At 41.9% G+C, this 1,854-nt stretch overlaps 1 protein-coding gene across 1 annotated transcript in view; it reads left to right on the top strand.

Annotated features, from left to right (window-relative positions):
- LOC101311457 (glucan endo-1,3-beta-glucosidase, basic vacuolar isoform-like) overlaps nt 1-1,438 on the top strand; it is a 1,839-nt gene extending 401 nt beyond the window's left edge. Inside the window, exon 2 of the mRNA XM_004295045.1 lies at nt 281-1,438. Coding sequence (XP_004295093.1) covers nt 281-1,311 — 1,031 coding nt within the window. The 3' untranslated portion in view covers nt 1,312-1,438. The remainder of the gene's footprint in view (nt 1-280) is intronic.
- The last annotated feature ends 416 nt before the right edge of the window (nt 1,439-1,854 follow it).

Below are 1,854 nucleotides of genomic sequence, written 5' to 3'. Positions count from 1 at the left end.
TNTCTCTCTCTCTCTCTCTCTCTCTCTCTCTCTCTCTCTCTCTCTCTCTCTCTCTCTCTCTCTCTCTCTCTCTGTATTGAGCTTATGTTTTTAATTAGCAGTTTAAGTTACATCTATAATATACATCCAACAATGAATTATAAGCGAGTAGTAGAACTAAATGTATAATTGAAACACGTACATCAAGGCTCCTGTATGTTGAAGTTATAAGTTAAAATTTGTAGAAATTAAAGTTATTTGAGATATTCAGCTGGCTAATTTAACTCTATGTATGATGCAGGTGCACAATCATCCGTAGGTGTTTGTTATGGAATGATGGGCAACAACCTCCCTTCTCACTCGGAAGTCATATCTCTCCTCAAATCAAACAATATTGATCGGACGAGACTCTATGAACCAAACCACGGTGCTCTTGAAGCTCTCCGAGGCTCCAACATCGAACTCATCCTCGGTGTCCCAAACTCACTCCTTCAGGACTTCGCCGCCAACCCTTCCAATGCCCAAAATTGGGTACAAACAAATGTCCTCAACTTCTACCCTAGCGTCAGAATCAAGTACATTGCCGTTGGAAATGAAGTAAGCCCCGTCAATGGAGACACATCTCTGGCACAGTTCCTCCTCCCCGCCATGCAGCATGTGTACCAGGCCGTCAGAGCAGCCAACCTACATGACCTAATCAAGGTCTCTACCGCCATCGACACCACCTTAATAGGAGTCTCGTACCCTCCATCGCAAGGCGCATTTCGCGGTGACGTGAGAGGCTATTTGGACCCAATTATCGGCTACTTGGTTTATGCTCAAGCACCATTACTAGCTAACATCTACACATATTTTAGTTACGCTGGAAACCCTAGAGACATCTCTCTTCCTTATGCCTTGTTCACTTCGCCTTCGGTTGTTGCTTGGGATGGTGATAAAGGATACCAAAACCTGTTCGACGCGATGCTGGATGGTTTGTACTCGGCTCTAGAGGGAGCCTGGGGTGGTTCTTTGGAGGTTGTTGTGTCCGAAAGCGGGTGGCCATCGGCAGGTGGCTTTGGAACATCTCCTGAGAATGCTCAGACTTATTACTCCAAATTGATTCAGCATGTGAAAGGTGGAACCCCAAAGAGGCCTAATAAAGCCATAGAGACTTACTTGTTTGCCTTGTTTGATGAAAACCAGAAAAGTCCAGAGCTGGAGAAACACTTTGGCGTTTTCTACCCTAATAAACAGCCAAAGTATCAGCTCGGTGGTTTCGGCGGAGGAAGATTGGAAACTAGTAATTCTGCTGAGTATAATGTTACCACTTCTCTCAAGAGTGATACGTAATAGCATTTGTGGTTACCCAATATCCAAATTAAGTGTGTGTGTTCCTTGAATTTAATAAGAGATCGAACATGTACGTTTTGTCCTCCAGTGCATGAGCAGTAAAAATGTACGTACGTTTTCTTTATTCATAACATACTATCAGTCTATGACAAGGAACATCGGATGTAATTAGTATTAAGTCATGGCCTTATGGAACTGCTATATATATATATACTAGCAAGACTCCCCGCGCGTTGCCGCGGTTTTTTTTTTCCTGTTTGCAACTCGATTTTCAGATTCATTTCATTACTTGTATCCCTTACTGAATCCTATCTAGAGCTCGTCGTATATTCAAAAATTTCCATAATCGATGCGGGTGTTTGAATACAATTTATATACAGAATGCAACTCACAACAAAAGATTATTGTACATAGTCTATTAAGCAGACTTTATAATTGTTCAAGACATGGGTATTAGCTAGTTAAGCTGATGGAGCAGGTTGCAAAAGATATATCGCCATACTTATTGTAGAGAAATTTGCTTGCTTCAGCTCATGTTATATT

Source organism: Fragaria vesca, linkage group LG3 (genome assembly GCF_000184155.1).
Source record: "Fragaria vesca subsp. vesca linkage group LG3, FraVesHawaii_1.0, whole genome shotgun sequence".
NCBI lineage: Eukaryota > Viridiplantae > Streptophyta > Magnoliopsida > Rosales > Rosaceae > Fragaria > Fragaria vesca.
This window is presented reverse-complemented; position numbering and strand designations above follow the sequence as displayed.